The sequence below is a fragment of the Gigantopelta aegis genome, chromosome 10 (assembly GCF_016097555.1).
Source record: "Gigantopelta aegis isolate Gae_Host chromosome 10, Gae_host_genome, whole genome shotgun sequence".
In the NCBI taxonomy this organism is placed as follows: domain Eukaryota; kingdom Metazoa; phylum Mollusca; class Gastropoda; order Neomphalida; family Peltospiridae; genus Gigantopelta; species Gigantopelta aegis.
In genome coordinates this window covers 23,083,682-23,103,861 of record NC_054708.1, presented here as the reverse complement: position 1 = coordinate 23,103,861, position 20,180 = coordinate 23,083,682, and the positions used below count along the sequence as shown (strand labels likewise).

The window sequence follows — 20,180 nt, the reverse complement described above, 5'->3', positions numbered from 1 at the left end:
AGACAGTGAGTGTAAGACAGTAAGAGGGAGGGAGGGAGAGAGAGAAGAGAGAGAGGTGAAGGGGGAATAGAGAGAGAGAGAGAGAGATGGGTGAGAGAGAGAGAGAGAGAGAGGGAGGCAGAGAGGGGAAGGGGAAGAGAGAGGTGATGGGGGAAATAGAGAGAGAGAGAGCGAGATATGGGGAGAGATGGGTGAGAGAGTAAGTGAGTAAAAGAGAGTGTGTATGAGTATGTATACTGAACTTTTTTTACCTTTTTTTTTCCTTTAAGTAAATATAGTTTGTTGTTGTTGTCATTATTATTAACTTATTGTGTTTTTTTTCCCCTACCACCTGTAGGTCGGAGTTGTGAGAACAATGATAACGAGTGTGCCAGCAACCCATGTAGAAATGGAGCCAAGTGCCTCGACCAGATCAACAAATATCTCTGTCACTGCAAGCCCGGCTTTACAGGTTTGAACTTTGCTTTATCCTGTTGCAGAAATAAAAAATTAAATATTTTAAAGCCAAAATTTATTAATCAGTTGGGGTTTTTCACCCCTAAACAATCTTTATTGAAATTAGAATTTAACCAGCTTGACTTTTGATCATCCGAGATTAATCTAAGAACAGGGCTTTTTTTTTATCAATTCTCTTTCATACTGTATGCTTATATATATTTTTTTGTTCTCTTTACAGGAGTGCACAGTGAAATGGACATTTTTTATAGATTTTCTTTCATACTGTATGCTGGTATATTTTTAAAATTTTCTCTTTACAGGAGTGCACTGTGAAATTGTCATTTCTTTATAGATTTTCTTTCATACTGTATGCTTGTATATTTTAAAATTTTCTCTTTGCAAGAGTGCACTGTGAAACTGACATTTTTTTTATAGATTTTCTTTCATACTGTATGCTTGTATATTTTAACATTTTCTCTTTGCAGGAGTGCACTGTGAAATTGACATTGATGAATGTGCGTCAAGTCCATGTGCGAATGGAGGGGAGTGTACGGACCTGGTGAATGGATTCCGCTGTCGATGTCTGTTAGGCTACTATGACAAGCAGTGTCTGTCCGACGTCAACGAGTGTGACAGCAGTCCGTGTGTTAACGGCGGATCGTGCATCGATGGAGTTAACAAGTACGTTTCCGTCATTTAGGTTATGCGACAAGTGGAATTTAATCTTTAGGAAACTTTCAGGGATGTAATGAAAAATTAGAGATTAAAGGGACATTCCTGAGTTTGCTGCAATTTTTAAGATGTTATCGACAAACAGAGACTTTTTGATGACTATAATTAGTGGCTGCATATTAAATGTGTTTCTGATCATTCCAATATTTGTACTAGGTTAAATTTCATTTTATTTCATGAAATTATTTGAAGACAAAAAAATCCAGTTTGGGCTTCTTTCACATATTAAGATGACCAGAAACACATTGAATATACAGACACTGATAATCTAAACAAATTTTTTTATTTAAAATGTAAGTTTAATCGTAGAAATATTTTATTAGTCTGAAACATTTTACAATGCAGCAAACTCAGGAATGTCCCTTTAAAATATGTTGGTTAAAATTAGATGAATTAAAACATTATTTGTTTTTATCTGAACATTGATGCAAAGGAGTATGTTGATTTCTTGAGCAAACAGATAATGTGTTTATTTTGGGATCTCCCTCATGCCAAAAGAGTATTAAAACTAATAAAAACAATGAAAAATATATTGTGTTGTATTTTAGTATACATTTACAAAGACTTCTCTCCCACATTTATTACAGTGCATGATTTTAAAAAATATATATTTACCTGGAACAAAATCTTTATAGATTGTAGCTTATTGTTTTAAACTAGGTGTTGCTCAAACATTGTTTTTTTTCTGTTTTAAAAAATGAAATATTTGCATATTTCAGGTTCACTTGTGAGTGCCCGGCGGGATATGACGGGTTCAAATGCGAGTACGACAAGAACGAATGTTTGTCGAACCCGTGTCAGCATGGCGGAACCTGCATCGATCGCCTCAACGACTTCGACTGTCGGTGCATGCCTGGCTACACAGGTGAGTCACTGTACTTAAGCTCATTTTTTAAAAAGCGGGTGGGACGTAGCCCAGTGGCAAATCGCTCGCTTGATGCACGGTCAGTCTAGGATCGATCTCCATCGATGGGCCCATTTCGGTATTTCTTGTTCTAGTCAGAGCACCACAACTGGTATATCAAAGGCCGTGGTATGTGCTATCCTGTCTGTGGAATGGTGCATATAAACAATCCCTTGCTACTAATGGGAAAATGTAGCAGGTTTCCTCTCTAAGGCTATATGTCAAAAGTACCAAATGTTTGACATCCAATAGCCGATGGTTAAAAAAATGAATGTGCACTAGGGGTGTGATTAAACAAAACGTTTATAAAAAAGCAACCAGGGGCCAGTTGTGGTTAACCGAAATGTTTAAAAACCCAAGGACCGAATCAATAAAAATGAGAATTGAAAATCATAAAGTTGAAACTTGATACAGAACAATCAAAGGTATCAATATATAATCGTATCTAAAAGTTTATTTTGTATATGTGTGAAAATAATTAAAAGGAAAATATTAAGACTAGCCCAGCGCTAATTTAACTATGCTTTGAACAACTGGGCCCTCCATCCATTCCTTCATATATCCATCCAATCATTTATGAATTTCTTTATTTTACCCAGGAGCCCACTGTGAGATAAACATCAACGAGTGTGCCAGCAACCCGTGTGTCCACGGGAAGTGCATTGACACGATCAACAACTACAAGTGTCACTGCGAGCTGCCGTTCACGGGCAAGAACTGCGACGTGGAGATGAACCCATGCCTGCCCAGTCCCTGCAAGAACAGCGCGCAGTGCGTCCCCAGCAAAAACTACCAGAACTTCGAGTGTCGGTGTCCACCCTGGGTACACAGGTTCGTTTTACACCCGAAGGGCAGTGCCGTAAGCTGGCTTGATATCAGTTGTAACATCACCATGTATTTAGTTCAGTTTTTGGATCTCATTCTGAAATGTTTGAACAGCTAAAAGAAAATATGAATATGTGTCTCAGGATTGACTATTCCTTTGGAGAATGTCATTTAGTAGATGACTTCTTTTGGAAAAAGTCATTTAGTAGATGACTTCTTTTGGAAAAAGTCATTTAGTAGATGATTATTCCTTTGGAAAATGTCATTTAGTAGATGACTACTCCTTTGGAAAATGTCATTTAGTAGATGACTATTCCTTTGGAAAATGTCATTTAGTAGATGACTCTTCCTTTGGAGAATGTCATTTAGTAAATGACAATTTTTTTGGAAAAAGTCATTTAGTAAATTAATTAACCTATCCAAGACACATATTTTAATTAACATGTCCAAAACACATATTTAGTATAATTTTTGAAAAGAAAATTGTTGATTCGAACAAATTTATTAAATTTTTGTGGTTACAGATATTTTTGTTAATAAGTCACACTTATTGTACATTGTGATGTTAATAAGTCACACTTATTGTACATTGTGATGTAATCAATGATTACTATAGTGCATTTTGCTGTTACAGCTAGAAATTAAAACAGTGGGTTTTTAAAATATTTTCTAATATTTTTTGTTTCTGTGTTTGTATGAAAATGCATTGCACGCTTCTGAAATGACAAAGGAATGCATGTTTTACTAATTTAAAGTTCTTAGTTAAAAAAACAAAAACAAACAACAACAACAAAACCTATGTGCATCGTGTATGTGATGACTGGTGCATTTGCATAATGTACACATAACATTGTATAGTATGCGTAGATTAATATATACTAACACATGAGCTAAATTTTCTAATTTGATGGCAAAGATCACTTTCATATATATATGTTTTTCTTTTTTTTATGTTGTTTGTTTGCAGTTTGGAGTGAAATTATATATATTTTAAAAACACTGTTCATGTTTGTTAGCATATACATGTATGATTATGAAATATGGCTGTTCATGTAATGTTTTAAAGCTTTCAGCATTTCTTTCAATTGTTTTTTTTTGTAATGTTTGAAGCTTTCAGCATCTGTTGTACTATTTTATCATCAGAATATTAAATCACTGGGTTGCTTGCCGATTTTGGTTTTGCTGCATTTCATTGTCTGAATTTGCCAGTTAAATTTTGTTTGTTGTTAATAGCAATTTTTGTTGGTTTATAATTTGTGGAAGTACATATTTGAGGTTATACTTTTATAATCATTATAATACTTCATTGTTTTGATGTGATGAACTATTTGCTGATTTTTAATATCTCCAATACTCTAATGCTACAAATATAATTTCATGATTTGCAGTACATTATTCTAAATATTTAACATGTATCCCTATTGTCATAGTTTTGATGGATAGTTTTGTCTCAAAGTTTTCAGTTTAAAAATCTTCAGTTTAAAACTTTTAAAATGACATTTAAATGAACTGATATGCATTTCTTATTGTTGATACTATTTAAATTGGTTCCTCCTGTATGTCTATGATGTTTTTGGCTTACTAATATATATTTTTCTTTTCCAGGACGTTTGTGTAATCACGACATTAACGAATGTGCGCTAATGTCGCCATGCCGTAATGGTGGAACCTGTCAGAATACCGATGGCAGCTACCACTGTCGCTGTGTGAAGGGTTACGAGGGCAAACAGTGTGAATCCAACCCCGATAACTGCGATCCCAGTAAGCTATGTTAATATAGAAAATATTATATTACAAAATCACTGGGGTTTTTTCAGATAAATTGTACAACCAAAATTAACTATTTTACTGTTGAACATTGCCATTTGGGCCTGTTCTATAATTACATAATCCCAAATCCTTTTTTTTTCTACCACTTCCACCCAACCCCATATAGCATGTGTAATTCTGTTACCACTTCCTCTTGTCAAAGACCCCCCCTTTCCACTGGTACAAGGGAGATAAATCTTACAAATGGTCTTCATTGTAAAATTTATTCACAATTGACAACTCATTTCATACACACATTAATTTACTAATCTTTATAATGATGTATATTTTTTTTCTTTCTCAGATCTGTTTAATAATGTATATATTAACTTTTTTCTCAGATCTGTATAATACTATGTTTTTGTTTTTTTCTCAGATCTGTATAATAATGTATATATCATCTTTTTTTCTCAGATCTGTTTAATAATGTATATATTAACTTTTTTCTCAGATCTGTATAATACTATGTTTTTGTTTTTTTCTCAGATCTGTATAATGTATATATCATTTTTTTTTTATCAAATCTGTATAATGATGTGTATATTTTTTGTGTATCAGATCCATGTTACAACGGCGGTACGTGTGTGGACGGTCTCGACACCTACACGTGTCTGTGTGTGAGCGGGTTTGGCGGAGACCGTTGTAAGAATGACATCGATGAGTGTGCGTCGTACCCATGTCAGAACAACGGCTACTGCACCGACTACGTCAACTCCTACACCTGTACCTGCCAGCCCGGCTTCAGCGGGGTGCACTGCCAGACCAACGACAACGACTGCACTGCCAGGTATGTTTGCTGCAATTAAAGATTAATATCATGTTATGATGTCAAGCCTGCCATCTATTGAAGTATCAGAATCTAATCCCTGAAGACAAATGATTGCTCAATACAGATTAGTTTATGTTGAATAAGAAAATAGTAATTTAATTTTTATTGTCACAGTCACAGCTGACTTAAATCATGTAAAGTTCAGATGAAGCACACAATATGTGCTACTCGTGTAACTAAACAAATTGAGCATAATTCTATTATTTTCTCCAGATCTCCTTTAGCACAAATAGCCTGGGCTGAATTTTACAAAACATCGTAAGCCTAGTTTTGCACGTAAACGTAAATATATGACTAAATCACAGTTCTTATTACTATTATAGTTCAACAAATATAGTTAGAAGAATAAATATTTCATTTTCTTTTGTCTTTAAAATACTCCATCTTCCGTAATGATGTAATTTTCTGTTTGAAATAGACGCCAAACATGTTTAAACGCACGACCAGTATAACTGCTAGTAGCAGACGTAAACTTATATAGGTCATTAACTTTAAAAAACCAAAACAAACCCACCAAAACAAGACATAAATTTCTAGCTTTGATTATGGTATTAAATATTGTATACTATATGAAATTAAAAAGTAACGAGGATTTGCTAAATCAGAAAAAAACCAGGACCAAAGGAAAAGAATGCTTATGACAAGCCCAAAATTCACTGGCTATTTATGGTGTTATTTGACAAGTGAGGTCATGCGCTCTAGTGAAATATTAATATAAGTATCATTATTTTTAAGTATATAGCATATCTTACTATGACTATTTATTTTGTGTGAAATGAAAAAACTTAAATTTCCTTTGTCTACTTTACAGTTCTTGTCTGTATGGCGGCACCTGCGTGGATGATATCAACCACTTCAAGTGTATCTGTGCCCCGGGATACACCGGTTCGAACTGTCAGTGGCACATCAACCCCTGCGACTCCAATCCGTGTATGACTGGAGCAACGTGTGTGAACAACGAGGGAGACTTCCACTGCATCTGTCCGTATGGATCGACTGGACCACGCTGTGAGGTAAGAGTTTTACTATAGGGTGTATACCACAAAATCAAATCCCATATTCGACAATAGTAAAACACATGCGACTCCAATCCGTGTATGACCGGAGCGATGTGTGTGAACAACAAGGGCGACTTCCACTGTATCTGTCCATACCGATCGACAATACTATGCTGTGAGGTAAGAGAATCTGTTTAGGCCCTGTGTCTATAAAATCAGGCATAAGAAGTTGCTGCATCTATGCTGTTTATTTGAGGAGATCTCAAAATTACATTATAGGAGGGTAAGGTTTGGGCTACTACCAACCGCCCTGGTTAGTTTTTACTCCATTTTCCTTGCACCAAGTGAACCAGTAGTCTCATGATTTATCGTGCCTTCGCCCCACTCGGTAAGCCCCCTCACAGTTACTATCTCTTTGTCTCTTTTGGCTCCAACCTTTCCCATGCATGATAAAATGTTTTCAGACAATTTTTTTGTCAAAAGTTTTGCTGTGAATCACAATGCATGGTTAATTTGAATTTCTTATTTCTAATGAAATGTTGATCTTCATATTTGATTTGTAGTAAATGACCAAAATTAGCTATGAGAATATAAGAGCAATGACATTTTTTATTATTCAATTATTTTCCTTGTTCTGTTTAAAATGTCAGGTGGGTTTTTTTTAATTGTTCACAGTGTCACTATAATCACAAATCCTATTCTGAGCTCAGGGCCCTGTTTTACAAAACAATCTTAGCACTACGATCACCTTAAGTGTATAAGGTATCTATGCACTTAAGGTGATCGTAGCGCTAAGATCGCTTTGTAAAATGGACCCCCGATCTGTAACCGTCGAAGAACTTCTTTATTTCATCAGAAATAATTCTTTTGGTTATTCATGGATTTACTGTTTTAATATCACATGTTGAAGTTACTGACTGATAAATTGAACTCTTCCAGGACTTTGTTGACTGGTGTGGTCTGAACCCCTGCCAGAACAATGGCGCCTGTGTACAGGTTGCCAACGCCTACAAGTGTTCGTGCGCTGTGGGATGGACCGGAATGCTCTGTGATGTCAAGATGGTTTCTTGTGAAGCTGCGGCGGCTCTTAAAGGTGCAGCATCAGTTTTTAATATGCAAAATATTCTGAAGAAATAATGTCGTAACTTGAAGATAGAAAATTTACCTGAAAGTCTTTATTAAATTATTTATAGAAGAGTCGAGATCCTAGGATTAGGGTTAGAACCTGTTGTTGCATATGGTAACCAACTTGTCATTCACGTGCTTTGAAAGATATGTAACTGGAATGCCTTCTGAATTATTAGTAGAGGTTAAGATGTTTGCTGATTTCTTAACAGAAATTTGACTATACTGGTTACTAATTTTAATGATTAAAAATATTTGTTGACATAGTACGCTTATAAATTGGTCACTTGTAGTATAAAGTTAAAGCAAGTACAATAAAAAATTTCCGATAGTGTATCAACAATGATTTTATCCATATTTTTATATACAGGGAAACCCCTTTAAAACGGACACCCTTGGGACCAAGAAAAATGTCTGGTTTAAAGAGGTTATATTCTGTACTGTAAAAAAACATCCGTTTTTGAGAGAATTTCTGTCTACAGAGGGTTTGGTTTTGAGAGGTTTCACTATACATGATTTTATCAGAATTTTTTAACAATAACTGAAAAAATTATTATATTTTTAAATATGTGTGGGTTTTTTTCCCCCAGGTGTACCGCGCTCTCAGCTGTGCCAGCATGGTGGTACGTGTCGCGACGTCGGCAACAGTCACATGTGTGACTGCCGAGTCGGCTACGAGGGCAGCTACTGTGAACATGACATCGACGAGTGCGCATCGCAGCCCTGCAAGAATGGTGCCACCTGTCACAACCTTGTCGGGCGATACCAGTGCACATGCATGACAGGATTTCAAGGTATACACTTTGCTTCCTATGCTTCTGTTAATGTCTGCTCAGTGTGCACATCACAGGATCTGTTGTGATATACAATTAAAAATGGATATATTTTATTGGCTGAAACCATTTTCGTTTTTGCTTCACATTGATGGTTGACGAGATAAATAAATGAAACAGTATATAAGGTGCTAGAAATATACTCTGGCATCCTTAGGGGCAAGTGTAGCCCAGTGGTCTGATGTGGTTACCACAATCACAACCACAACCACAACCACAACCGTAACCACTACCATTATCATTACCACATCCACTATCATAACCACTATCACAATAACTACCATTACCACAACCACTACCATAATCACTACCACTATCACTACCACAACCACTACCATTACCACAACAACTATCACAACCACTACCATTACCATAACCACAACCACTATCATAACCACTATCACTACCACAACCACTATCACTACCACAACCACTATCACTACCACAACCACCATCACTACCACAACCACTACCATTACCACAACAACTATCACAACCACTACCATTACCATTACCATTACCATAACCACAACCACTACTACAACCACTACCACAACCACTACCACAACCACTACCATTACCACTATCACAATAACTACCATTACCACAACCACTACCATAATCACTACCACAACCACTATCATTACCACAACCACTACCATTACCACAACCACTATCATAACCACTATCACAATAACTACCATTACCACAACCACTACCATAATCACTACCACTATCACTACCACAACCACTACCACTACCACTACCATTACCACAACAACTATCACAACCACTACCATTACCACAACCACAACCACTACTACAACTACTACCACAACCACTGCCATTACCACAACCAATACTACAACCACTATCACTACCTCTACTACAACCACATCCACTACCACAACCATTACCACAGCCACTACCACTACTACAAGTAATGATTATTATTTTTCTTGTTTTGTTTTTCTTAGGTCTGGACTGCCAGTACAACATTGATGACTGCCAAAACAAGCCGTGTGCCAATGGAGGCACCTGCCATGATTTGGTTGGTGATTTTCACTGCTCGTGCCCGCCGGGAACTCTGGGATTTCTCTGTGAGATGAACGAGAACGACTGCGCTGCAAATCCATGCCATAATGGAGGAACATGTCGGGACAAGATTGGAGGGTAAATAGTCAAACATTTTTAACAATAAACTCATTTTTGCATGATGTTATAATGTGCAGAGATGGATATCCACTGGATTTTGTTTAAGATTTCTGAATTATTGCAATATCCTAAAAGTGTTCTCTTGTGGGTTCTTAGAAGACAAGCTCACAGTATTCCCTACATTTAAAGATGCAAATAACAAACAAAACCCCAACAAAACAAAAACAAAAATACCCCTCTAAAAAAAGACCCCCCTCTCTGAAAGCTTATCACAGTACTGTATATTTTATTATTTTTTAATTATTATTATTTTATTTTTTTTCTTTCTTGTTCTTTTGCATCTTTAGTAACCATACAAACAGACAGACACACACATGTACACACACCCGTACACCTGTACACACGCATGCATACATACATACATACATACATACACACACACACACACACACACACGTACATCTTTTGTTTATGTTACTACATGTTTATTTTTGTGTGTATCTAATTCACAGATATGAATGTGTCTGTCATCCTGGTTTTGTTGGCCCGCGGTGTGAGGGAGACGTCAATGAGTGTCTATCTAGCCCGTGTAACAGCCTTGGTACCCAGGACTGCGTACAGCTGGTTAACAACTACCGGTGTGACTGTAAGCATGGCTGGAAAGGTAAGCAAATCACAGACATTATTTAGATCGGGGCGGGACATGGCCCAATGGTAAAGCAGTCGCTTGATGTGTGGTCAGTCTAGGATCGATCCTTGTCATTGGGCCCATTGGGCAATTTTTTGCTACAGCCAGTGCACGACAACTGGTACATCAAAGGATGTGGTATTTGCTAAGTTTATTTCAGATAAAAATAATGTTTTAAAAATCTTAAGACATTTGATGTACCATGTCACTTTCTTATTTCATTCTTGGAATGATAATATTTGCATTCTAGTTATTACCCTTTGTGTGGTGTACTGAAAACATGTTTTGCATTTCTGAAAAACACCTTTTTTAACAGATTTTATTTTTAAGGTTTTCTTCTATAATAATACAATATTTAAAGGTATATTAATAAACATGTATTAAAAAGTAAGAAATAAAGATGGTTAAAAGACATACTGGTATATTTCAAATGCATAGGTATTCCCCTATAAAGCTGGTACAATTGCTTTTGGCAGTTTTCATAAGATGTTATCTACGATGTATATATAATAACCAAAAAAAAAAGCATGTTCATTTATTAAGTGTATATAAATTTGTATATACAGATACACAGTATATTTCTTGATGAATAATAATAACCATTTTAATATTCAGGAAGCAATTGTGAAACATTGATTCGGTGTGAAGATGACCCTTGCCAAAATGGAGGAATATGTACAACAACCAGTGATGGCAGAGTCCAATGCAAATGCAAGATGGTAAGTACAATTTAGAAATTTGATGGCAACTTTGTATGAAATAAAAGGTAATAAATCTTCGACTAAATCAGTGTATACATACTAGTACAATACATAGTGATTTATTGATAGGTTAGTAAAAGAAAAAAACAGGTCAAAATATTTAATCTCATCCTGCATACATATATTCATCTGTTAAAGTAAATCAGTGGTTGTTGATTTTACGTGAAATACATTTTGATTTTTACAACTTTTTGTCATGGGAATCTATGAAAATTCTAATTTTTTCATGGATTTATTTTTACAATATGCCAAGTAAACTCCATATTTCCAAGCCACTTACTGTATTTTTTCCCACCACTAAAATTACTAGCTTTATTACAAAATGTTAAATGTTTCCAATAAGGATATCACCACCCCATTATGTTCTAACTCTCTGACTGACTGTTGGTTTGTGTGTTACACAGGACTACTATGGTGATTACTGTGAATACAAGTCATCTGACTGCGATCTTGAACCCTGCCTGAACGGTGGGACGTGTCAGCCCCAGCGTAACGGTTTCCGGTGTATCTGCCCCGCGGGCGCCACGGGGATCAAGTGTGAGACTGATTACGCCCAGGAGTGTGCTTCCTCACCCTGCAGGAATGACGGAACCTGTCTGGACAGAATCGGTTAGTCACGTTTTCACTTTTATTGTAACTTAATTTCCATGCTTATTGTAAATTGGAGTAATATTAAGACATGAGTTTGTTTTTTTCATGCTAATATGCACCTTAGCACATGTTTGCTTTGGTATCAGCAGCGTGTATCTGCAGTGAAAATAATGCAAGAATATAAATCTCATGATGTGAGGTTGGGCGTGAATGACACACTTTATACACATACATGTTTTTATTATGTACAATTAAAGTTCATGCAAGCTAGTCTCCCAACTCAGCAAGAGACTATTACATGGAGTTTGAAATATCACTGAATTGCATATCCAGTACATGCAGTCTTGAGGCCAATGGCTTAACCAAGGCTGCTATATTTGATTTTACGCTATCCATTAACTTCAGTTAATACTTGTTTACAAACTCTACATAAATATAATTATTTGTCCTGTTGAAGTTATGTCCCCTACTGATAGACTGGATTCTGTTTTACACTTTGTACTAACATTTAACATTATACTCCTACACAAAGACCGGCCTCGGTGGCGTCGTGGCAGGCCATCGGTCTACAGGCTGGTAGGTACTGGGTTCGGATCCCAGTCGAGGCATGGGATTTTTAATCGAGATACCGACTCCAAACCCTGAGTGAGTGCTCCGCAAGGCTCAATGGGTAGGTGTAAACCACTTGCACCGACCAGTGATCCATAACTGGTTCAACAAAGGCCATGGTTTGTGCTATCCTGCCTGTGGGAAGCGCAAATAAAAGATCCCTTGCTGCCTGTCGTAAAAAGAGTAGCCTATGTGGCGACAGCGGGTTTCCTCTAAAAACAGTGTCAGAATGACCATATGTTTGACGTCCAATAGCCGATGATAAGATAAAAAATCAATGTGCTCTAGCGGCGTTGTTAAATAAAAAAACTTTAGTTTATACTCCTACACATCCCTTGCTGCTAATCGGAAGAGTAGCCCATGTAGTGGCGACAGCGGGTTTCCTCTCAAAAATCTGTGTGGTCTTTAACCATATGTCTGACGCCATATAACCGTAAATAAAATGTGTTGAGTGCGTCGTTAAATAAAACATTTCTTTCTTTCTTTCTTTCCTACACATCCCTACATGAGTCCAATCCTGTTTATGTTCATTTGACATAACAGTGAGAAAATGAATGAATGTTTAACAACACCCCAGCACAAAAATACACTTCGGCTATTGGGTATAATGGTGAAAAAGCATACAGAATTAGCTTTGAATATAAATGTTTGTGTTCTTATGTACTTTTTTTAAGTGTGTATCATGTACAAAAAATATAAATGATCCCTTTCTATTAATAGAAAAATGTAGCAGATTTCCTCTCTATGACTCAAAATTATCATGTGTTTGATATCCAATAGCCAATGATTAATAAATCAATATGCTCTAGAAGTGTCGTTAAACAAAACAAACAAATATTTCTACTCTCCAGGTTACTACGAGTGTCAGTGTCCAAGATACTACACCGGTGTCCACTGCGAGGTGTATGACGAACACGCGGTGGGGGGTATCGGTCGACCCGTGTCGGTGGCACCACCTGACCAGTACGATGACCAGCAGATCCTCTGTAAACAGAATGACTGCGAGGCAAAGGCGAACAATGGACAGTGTGACGTATGTGGAAACTGGAACTTTTTATTTTGTTTAATTGAAATACAATTGTAGTTCGTAAAAATAATATTGTAACTCACAGATTTAAATGGTGGAATTAATTTCAGCATCTTGTTTGAACATGGTGTCAAGAAAGCTTTATTTTGAGTTTTGTTGTTAACATATGTCTTACAGATTATTAATGTCAGGTAATTATAATTAAATCATTAAGAAAAATATTGACATTGATGTTAACAAAAAAGTTGGGTCTTGCATTTTTCCAGGAGTAAAAGAATGGAGCAGTCTGGAACAATATTTTCAACAGTGTTTTATTTGTTTTAACATAAAATTACGGTTATTTCCTAATAAATTATAAATCTTTAATATTGTTTTAAGTGTATTGTCAATTTTGTGTGTACATTTGTAATAAAAAAATTTTTTTTTTTTTTTTTTTTTATGTTCATAAATAATTTTATAAAACAAACCTTTTCTCACGTTTTCAGGAAGAGTGCAACATGTTTTCCTGTAACTACGACAACAAGGAATGCTCGTATGGACTGAAGCCGTGGCAGAACTGCACGGGCCTGCAGGGCGGGGTGTACTGCTGGAAGGTCTTCAAGAATGGAATCTGCGACCCACAGTGCAACAACCAGAACTGTCTGTACGACGGCTTCGATTGCGATGGCGAGATGAAGCGGTGCAACACGTTCTACGAGAAGTACTGCCAGGAGCACTACGCCAACGGCTACTGCGACCAGGGCTGCAACTCGTCCGAGTGCGAGTGGGACGGCCTTGACTGCGACACTTCGCCACAGCAGCTGGCGCGCGGAACACTAATCGTCATCGTCCTCGTGGAGCCCGAGGAGTTCAAGGCCAAGGCCAACGAGTTTCTCCGACAGCTGGGACACCTGATGCGGGCCGTGTTGAAGATCAAGAAGGACGAAGATGGCAATGAGATGATTTACCCGTGGAAGCAGGAGGCGGACGACAAGAACTACCAGGGAATCATTCGCGTCAAGAGATACCTGAGAAGAATATTCCGAAACGACATCTTTGGTCGAGAAAAGAGAGCGACAGTGCTTACAGGGTAAATTGTGATCTGAAATTAAATTATTTTTGTGTTCTTTAACTTAATAATTAAATAAACATTAGATGTATTTTTGTAGGAAAATAAATTGCATAATTATCATCTTCATCATCATCATCATCATCATCTTCATCTTCATCATCTTCATCCACATCAACTTTATTCAGAACACCTGTCCTGGTGTTTTGGCAAGACTAAAATTTAAATGACAAATCGGCATAAGATTTCGTGTCTTGGATAGATATATTTTGTTGCCTGATGGACCAATCTGATAGGGTAATTAAAATGATTAACAGACTGTCCATTTGAAATTGAAGATAATTTACTGGTTTAAGAAGTGTCGTAAGAACATAAATGTAGATACAAATACATTTTTTTAAAAGCTGTTTTAATATACACACTTATAGCTAATGAAATAACTGATATTATTACCCATATGGTTACAAATCACTTGGTACTCACCAATGTGTTACTTTACACTAGAATGTCAAGTGGGACGTAACACTACAACGTCAAGTGATGACGTCATTGATTGGAACAATGGAAGCTCGTTTAATATCCTATAAATACTGTATTTAACATCTTTTAAAATGTTTCTTTCGCCACAGAACTAAAGTCTACTTGGAGATTGACAACCGAGCATGCTACAGGTACAAACAAGGGCTTTGTTTCGACAATACGGGATCTGCTGCCCAGTTTTTCGCTGCGGCACTTCAGAGTGGAGCCAAGGTGAATTTGCCAGTAAACTCCGTGAGCAGTACAATGGGCGACAGTGGGGGGACCCCGACGCCGATGACGCTGGTGTACATCGTGGTGGGCTGTGGAGCAGTTCTCCTGTTGACTCTGGCCGTGATCATCGTCATTTCGAGGCACACGGAGAGAGCAGTCACGTGGTTCCCCGAGGGTTTCTTCACCCGCAGCGACCAAACCAAACCCACCAGAAGTCGTAAGGGGCCAGATGGAGAGGAAATGAAGTAAGATACTATGATTTCGTAACTAGTTGGGGTGGGATGCAGATTAGTTATTAGAGCATAAAGTGTCATGGTCTGTGGGACTGTATCTCCTTAATGGACCCATTATGTTCCTTTACCATTTAAGCCATTGCTCCTTCAATTTATTAAGGCTGACATGAAACAAAAACAAATTTATTGAAGTTTTGTCACGCATATTGTGTACAATTAATCTAGCAAGTAAATTATTTGCAACTTAACATAATCCAAGATATATGACGTCTTTCTTTGCAAAATGATGTATATTACACTCTGCCTTCTTGTATTATTTAATTGTCTGGATAATCATAATGTATCTTCAACATGATCCTTTTTATTGATTCAGTTTGTTTGGGGAAAAAAAAGAAATCCACCTAGATTTTAATATGCAGCTTTTTACATTCATAACTAAATGTAATATTTCATGACATTGCTTATTGTTTTTTAAATGTTTTCAGTGACATACAGAAGAGTTCTCAGCAATGTCATTTAGACAAAATGGATGCCAATGATAACCACGCTTCAACACCACCAAGCAATGACCACTGGGAGGACGATGAACCGCAGAGGAAACGACTGAAGGTCAGTTGATTCATCCCGTTGGTTGTCATGGATGTTGTGTTTCAGCTTTTAACTAATTTCAGCTTTCCACAAAGTACACTGAATCAGGCCCATAGTAACGACTTCACCAGTGTGTGTGTGTGGGCGCAATCTTTAGTGATGGGGGGGGGGGGGGGGGGCAGAATCTCTGGTGAGGATAAGCCACATTCTTCTTTATTTATTATAGAGTTGGACAAGAAAAACCCCATCCATTATCGTCCTTCAACATTTCAGATGAAACTCACAGGAACATCACCCCTACCCCTGGCTCTGACAGGCCTGAGAATGTGATCTGAAATGCTGCACAATGACCATCTTTAACTATTGAATAGTGTTTCAGCATTTATTTAATGAGAATTGCCTCCCTTTTAGTACATAGCACTGAAATGATGTGTCTGAGTATTGGAAGAAGAAGAATTAAAATGATGAATTTATTTTCTCTGCCACGCCCCATTTCTCCCCCTGTTGGTTGATGTAGCTCAGAAGGTCTTAGGGTCAGTTGCTTAAGTCAGTTTGTTTTTTCTTAACTGCAATATAGTTAAACAAGACCTGTAACATATTCAAGAATGAAGTTTTTTTCAAATTCTGAATGTTTGCTCTACCCAGAGACTGTTAATGTCTCTTTTTTTCTTGTTACAGAGATCATGATAATATGCTACTTTTCAAAACTCTCCAATGTTTTTGTCTAATGCAGGGCTTCTAGATTATGGTAGCCCCACTCCCATGGCTATTGCTATTCAATGTTGGGCTAGTAAATATCTACTATTGCCATGCTCGACGGCTACTGAAATGTTTTGGTCAAATGTTGCAGTAAAGTCTATTTTGTAAATATGAATACCCTGCTACCACCCCAACCCCTCAATGTTAGTGTTTTTAAGCTCTATCTCCCTGTTTAGGTGACATATCTGATTATCACCATTATTTAGTAAAATATTATTAACTTATAGTGAAGTAGGGCTATTGAATTCTCAATTGTGGCTAGTATATTTTTAAAATCACTGATCCATTGGTTAGTGTATTTTATAAAAATTCTAGAAGCCCTGTCTAATGTTATTTTCACCCCTGTATATTGTGTATACTTGTAGACTGACCGTAAAGGCGACTGTGATGCGCTGGTTGTCGACTTTGAGAAGGGAGACACTCGCCAGTGGACCCAGCAGCACCTGGAGGCAGCTAACGTGCCCAACCCGTGCTGCGCCCTGACCCCGCCTCAGGGGGAGGACCAGATCGATGCAAAGGATGTGGACGTCAGAGGACCAGGTGAGTCTCACTTTATAAATCAAGCTAATACTCTGATTAGTGATTTTGTTTTTTATAACAGAAAATAAATTGGTTTTGCTGGGGTTTTAACTTAAATTAATTGCTGTATTTTTTATTTACCAAAATAAAGTTAAAAGATAATCTAACCATTCCAGACTTACAGACAAGGACATTTTTTTTTTAAATTCATCTTCATAGGTTTGGAATATGTGGATATATGCAGACCTTGACATTTAAGGAGAGCTATCACTCTCGCTCACCATCACTCCCCTGAGATCAGTTCAAGGAGAGTAATTTTTAGCTCGTCATAGCATGTAAATTTATATGGTATTAATATGGTAATAACTTAAAAGGCTCCCCATTTCTCCAGCCGTTATTAAAATGATTCACAGATTGCTTCACGTATTTAGCATGTAGTAGTATTTCTGCAACCCTGCTCTCTGAAAGAAAGGATTTTGAAAACAATTTTCCTCCCCACCTTACCCTTTTTTTTCACATCCTAGAAGAATTCCTGTACTCATTATTGTATTGTTGTTTTCACAGATGGCTTCACACCTCTGATGCTGGCGTCGTTCCGAGGAGGTGGTTTAGATACAGGCTGTGATGACGAGAGTGGATCGGGGTCTGGGGAAGACGACCGTACCGCCGACATCAACAGTCTTCTCATGCAAGGAGCGGCCATTAATGCTCAGACCGACAGGACAGGTACAATGAATTTTAGTTGATGATAATAGCGATGATGGTGGTGATGATGATGATGATTATGTAACTTAGTTATCTGCAATTCTGCTCCTACCCAGGCTCAAGGTGTGAAAGATTTCAAACATTTTCTTTAGGCGGTAATCTTTGCAAATTTTCTTTGAAAATAAATTCAGTTTTTTTTTACAAAAAATAAAAATAAAAAATAGTTTAAAAAAAAATCCTGAAACGAGACAATTATAAAATAACGTTTTAGAAAATTCAGTATGAATCATATTTGTCAGATTTAATATTTAGTCCAATTAGCACCAAGAGGTTTTTATGAGCATTCTTTCTCCCCCCCACCACCGAACAGATTTGTTTTCAATGTCAGTTGTCACTCGTTAAAATCCTGCTTGCTGTAAATTCATGTTAACCAGTTATTAAATGTACTTATCTTTGACATTTGTTTGTTTTTTCTAGGAGAGACATCACTCCATCTGGCTGCGAGGTATGCTCGGGCTGATGCTGCCAAGACGCTGCTCGACGCTGGTGCCGACTGCAATGCTCAGGACAGCACTGGTCGCACGCCACTCCACACCGCCGTTGCTGCCGATGCGCAGGGAGCTTTTCAGGTTTGAAATTGATTAAATTTATCAGTTGTGAATAGTAAATTAAAATTATTTCAAAAAAAATTAGATGGAAGTTTTAATATCGTGTCACACAGTGTCATTCAGTTAAATGAACAATTGGTTACTGAAGTAAGTAACCATTTATCCAAAATTCTGATTATTCTAGTTTTGAAGTTTGATACCTTGCATTAATTCAGTAATTTCTTTTCAATATCACCTCAACAAATTCATATTCCCTTAAGGATAGTAGTCTGGTTCGAACATCCCAACAGCCAATGGGATGGCCTAAAGTTCTTCTACTTTATTTTAATTGTTTAAAAAAGTAAAGAAACTTTTAATTTTGATCAAGATCTGCTTCAATAATATTACATTTCATACTAAAATTAAAAGATCTGCTTCAATAATATTACATTTCATACTATCAGCTTTTTCTGTAATTTAAATGTTTAATTTTATTTTGCATAACGATGATCAAATTCATTCATACTTTAAAAGCTTAAAACAGGGACCACTCTATAGTCTGAAGGTTCAATGGTCCGAAGGTTCAATAGTCCGGGGTTAGGTCTATAAACCTTCGGACTACTGAACCTAGGGTTAGGATTTGTGATGAATCTTCGGACCACTGAACCTTCGGACTACTGAACCTTCGGACTATAGAGCTGTAACCCTTAAAACAGCTCTTCTTACTTTTCTTAATGATGATCCAACCCATTCATTCATATGTGATGTTTAATTGTTCACAGATTCTGCTGAGGAATCGGTCAACGAATCTGAACGCTCGCATGCACGATGGAACGACTCCTTTGATTCTCGCAGCCAGGCTCGCCATGGAAGGAATGGTGGAGGATCTTATTAATGCTGATGCAGACATTAATGCCACAGATAATAATGGTAAGAAAAGTATTCATGTTGACAGAGATTTGAAGTTTACAGAAATATTTGTGTAACAACACCATAACATATTTTAAAATATAATTTGTGTTGCTGCAATGGAATGAAAATATTTAACTATACCTGAAGACGTCTAGTGTATATATATATATATATATATATATATATGTCTATTTTGATTTTTGGTCTGTATAGTGTGAGAAAACCTACTGCATCCACGTAGGCTACTCCTTTTGAACAGCAGCAATGAATCTTTTATGTGCACTTTCCTTTTTATATTTTATTTTAATTAACTTTATTTTGATTTTGATTTTTAAATTTAAAAAAAGTTTTTCCTGACTTTCTCTTCCATTTCTCAATATGGTGTTCTAACCGCATCTGTCTGTCATAATTTTTCTCAACCATCTGCAAATCCCAGTCCTTGTTTTTATGTCAAGTTCTGTTTATTTTGTGTCTGCCCACAGACCTGTTTATTAATTACCGTATTTGACCGGAAATAAGCCCATGTCTTTGAATAAGCCCCCCTCCGTTTTGATAGCATTTAAGAAATTAGGCCCTCATTCGTAAATAAGCTCACCCCCAACTTCGTCACCTTATAAATAACACGAAATTGCAAGTTTGCTCAAAGTTCATTTAAAAGGTCATACCTCCTGCAGATAATTAAACACAAATGTAACAACAAATGTAACACAATATTTTACCACCAGTGAGATTTAGCAGTCTAACAATAACAGTGT

The 20,180-nt window shown here is 36.9% G+C and overlaps 1 protein-coding gene across 1 annotated transcript in view; it reads left to right on the top strand.

The window, feature by feature from the left end:
• LOC121384085 (neurogenic locus Notch protein-like) overlaps nucleotides 1-20,180 on the top strand; it is a 131,184-nt gene that overhangs the window by 102,396 nt on the left and 8,608 nt on the right. Inside the window, 22 exon segments of the mRNA XM_041514312.1 lie at nucleotides 338-451; nucleotides 924-1,119; nucleotides 1,890-2,035; nucleotides 2,674-2,891; nucleotides 2,893-2,905; nucleotides 4,505-4,660; nucleotides 5,267-5,495; nucleotides 6,349-6,550; nucleotides 7,475-7,628; nucleotides 8,251-8,454; nucleotides 9,471-9,666; nucleotides 10,161-10,312; nucleotides 10,952-11,055; nucleotides 11,502-11,706; nucleotides 13,149-13,330; nucleotides 13,810-14,393; nucleotides 15,002-15,367; nucleotides 15,841-15,964; nucleotides 17,068-17,242; nucleotides 17,786-17,947; nucleotides 18,404-18,555; nucleotides 19,296-19,443. Of these exon segments, the coding sequence (XP_041370246.1) occupies nucleotides 338-451; nucleotides 924-1,119; nucleotides 1,890-2,035; nucleotides 2,674-2,891; nucleotides 2,893-2,905; nucleotides 4,505-4,660; nucleotides 5,267-5,495; nucleotides 6,349-6,550; nucleotides 7,475-7,628; nucleotides 8,251-8,454; nucleotides 9,471-9,666; nucleotides 10,161-10,312; nucleotides 10,952-11,055; nucleotides 11,502-11,706; nucleotides 13,149-13,330; nucleotides 13,810-14,393; nucleotides 15,002-15,367; nucleotides 15,841-15,964; nucleotides 17,068-17,242; nucleotides 17,786-17,947; nucleotides 18,404-18,555; nucleotides 19,296-19,443 (4,182 nt within the window).